The sequence below is a fragment of the Corvus brachyrhynchos genome, unplaced genomic scaffold (assembly GCF_000691975.1).
Source record: "Corvus brachyrhynchos isolate BGI_N302 unplaced genomic scaffold, ASM69197v1 scaffold17, whole genome shotgun sequence".
Taxonomy (NCBI): domain Eukaryota; kingdom Metazoa; phylum Chordata; class Aves; order Passeriformes; family Corvidae; genus Corvus; species Corvus brachyrhynchos.
In genome coordinates this window covers 203,049-205,741 of record NW_008240046.1, presented here as the reverse complement: position 1 = coordinate 205,741, position 2,693 = coordinate 203,049, and the positions used below count along the sequence as shown (strand labels likewise).

The following is a 2,693-nucleotide window of genomic DNA, read 5'->3' as shown; positions in this document are numbered from 1 at the left end:
CAATAAAGATCTCTGACTGTCCTTCCTGCATGCTGCTTGTTGGTCTGTGCACCTGCCTGCCTGGAGGGAGGGGGGCGGGGATACCAAACGGAACGGGTCACTGAACCTGACGGGGCGTGTGCCTGTGCCGGTGTGGGAGGCGGGGGGAACGGGCATCCCCGCTCCCTCACCCACTCTGTGTGCGTGTGCGTGCGTGCTGGGGCCCGCGGGGTGCGCGGCGTGCAGCGCTCTTACCTGCTTGCTGTACTTGCTGCTGGCCTGGCAGCTGTACTCGGAGCAATGGTCCGAGCCGATGGAGATGTTGTCACCAGCGCCCACGAAGGTGTTGGCTGGGGGCAGGTCCTGCACGGCCTGGTGCTTTTTGCCAGCGGTGGGGGACTGCGGGTGCAGCTGGACGGTGGGCAGTGGTGAGCTCGACTTGTAGTGCCTGGCCAGGTCAGGACTGCCTGGGCCACCATTGACGGAGCGATATCGGCCCATGCCAGGGCTGTCCGAGAGCTTCTCATTGACACTGTCGTAGCGCTGCCCATTGGGCTTGGAAGCTTCAACGGTAACGATGCTGCTGTAGAGGGGCTGTTTGCCCTTCTTGCCTTTCTTGTCCTTCTTGGGCTTCTTGGCCTTGTCGTGCTGCTGGGGGGTGAAGAAATCCTCATGGTCCTTCTTACCGGCCTCGTAGCCGTGCTTGCCCTTGGATCGGCAGTAGCGGGCCATGACCACCACCAGGATAAGGAGGATGACCGTCATGATGCCAGCCACAACGCCAATGACTATGCTAAGCCGCTGCTTGCTCAGCTCATAGCTGGGATCACCAGCAATGTCCTGGGCCAGTGGGGTGTGAAGGCTGCGGGCCACCTGGCTCTCCACCACAGTGGCGTTGGACAGGCTCTCATTGACAAAGACATGGAGCAGGGCAGTGGTGGACTGGGGTGGCTGCCCACTGTCATTCACCTGCACAACCAGGCGGTGCAGGCCATAGTGCTTGGGGGCCAACTTCCCCACCAGTGACACCACGCCACTGGCTGGGTCTATTTCAAAGAGTTTGAAGGGGTTGCCCCCAACAATGCTGTAGTTGAGGTCAGCATTGAGACCAGTGTCAGAGTCAGTGGCCACCACTGTGGCCACCACAGTGCGCAAGTTGCTGGAGGGTGGCAGTACAGTGTAGGAGCTGTTGCTGGGGAAGGTGACAGTGGGTGCATTGTCGTTCTCATCCATCACAAAGAGGGACACAGTGGCAGTGGCAGAGCGTGGTGGCTCCCCCCCATCCACTGCCTTCACCTTAAAGGTGTAGCTGGTCTGCTGCTCACGGTCAAAAGAGACAGTGGAGAAAATGGTTCCAGTGTCATTCTCGATGGAGAAGATGCCAGCCGCCTGGTCGTGGTCTCCAGGCTGGATGGAGAGGCTGAGCTCAGCGTTGCGGCCCTTGTCAAAGTCCATCACGGTCACCATGCCCACAGGGCTGTTGGGCTGCAGGTTTTCCTTCACATAGAAGGTGAACACATCCTGCATGAATCGGGGCTCATTGTCATTGCGGTCTGACACTCGCACCACCACTGTGGTGGAGCCCTGCAGGGATGGCACCCCCTTGTCCCGGGCCGTCACCTGAAATTCATAGGTGTCACGTTGCTCGCGGTCCAGCACTGCCTGCACTGACACATCCCCGGAGTCAGGGTCAATGCTGAAGATGCTGCTCGGTGCCTCTGAAGAGAGGGGGGAGGCCTCCAGGGAGTAGGTGATCTCAGCATTCTTGCCACTGTCCGCATCTGTGGCAACCACTGTGGCCACCCTCTCACCAGGCAAGTTGTTCTCTGGAAAGGAGACCTCCAGCACGGCCTGACTGAACATGGGAGGGTTGTCATTAGTATCCCCGACCCGCACCAGCAAGGAGTTGTTGCTGGACAAGCTGGGGCTGCCTGAGTCCACGGCCACGATGACCACATTGTAGTCACGGACAGCTTCATAATCCAGAGGGGCCGAGGTGTGGAGGAAATATTTGCGCTTATTCTGTGGCTCTCCTTCACCCTCACTGGCCGGCTTGAGCTGGAAGGGCACGTCGCCAACCACGGTGCAGGTAACCACACCATTTTCACCTTGGTCCCGGTCTGACACCTGCACCAAGGCGATGGGTGTGTCCACCAGCACGTCCTCGGCCACGCTAGCCACCCCGTCCCGGAGCGGTATGCGCCCAATTTTCCGGATGTCGATAGTGGGCACATTGTCATTCTCATCCCGGATGTTCAACACGACAGTGGCCTTGTCTGTCTGGGGGGGCTGGCCTCGGTCTCGGGCCATGACAGTGAACCGAAGCTGGTTCACCTCCTCCCGGTCGATGCGGTGCAAGACGCTGAGCCAGCCCGAGGTCTCGTCCAGCCGCAGTAGGCGCCTGACGGACTCAGTGGCCGCCCCGAAGACATACTCGATCTGCCCATTCACTCCCACGTCCAGGTCGGTGGCTCGCAGCTGCAGAATCGGGGTCCCAGGGCTGCTGTTCTCCGCCAGGTCCGCCTCGTAGACGCTTTTCTCGAAGCGGGGGCTGTTGTCGTTCACGTCGGTGATCAGCACCCTCAGGATCGCCTGCGAGGACCGTGCCGGGTCGCCGCCGTCCCGCACGCGAAGGCTGAGCTCGTAGGAGTCTCGCTGCTCCCGGTCCAGCGCCCCCTTGACGATCAGCTGCGGCTGCTTCTCCCCGTCCAGGG

At 60.8% G+C, this 2,693-nt stretch overlaps 1 protein-coding gene across 5 annotated transcripts in view; it reads right to left on the bottom strand.

Moving 5' to 3' along the window:
* Positions 1-2,693, bottom strand: part of PCDH7 (protocadherin 7) — a 272,817-nt gene that overhangs the window by 267,862 nt on the left and 2,262 nt on the right. For 4 of the 5 annotated variants that reach the window (XM_017744382.1, XM_017744383.1, XM_017744384.1 and 1 more), the window contains exon 1: positions 235-2,380. In XM_017744382.1, coding sequence (XP_017599871.1) covers positions 235-2,289 — 2,055 coding nt within the window. In that variant the 5' untranslated portion in view covers positions 2,290-2,380. Of the gene's footprint in view, positions 1-234 lie in introns of all 5 variants that reach the window. The other variant, XM_017744386.1, reaches the window with a different exon arrangement.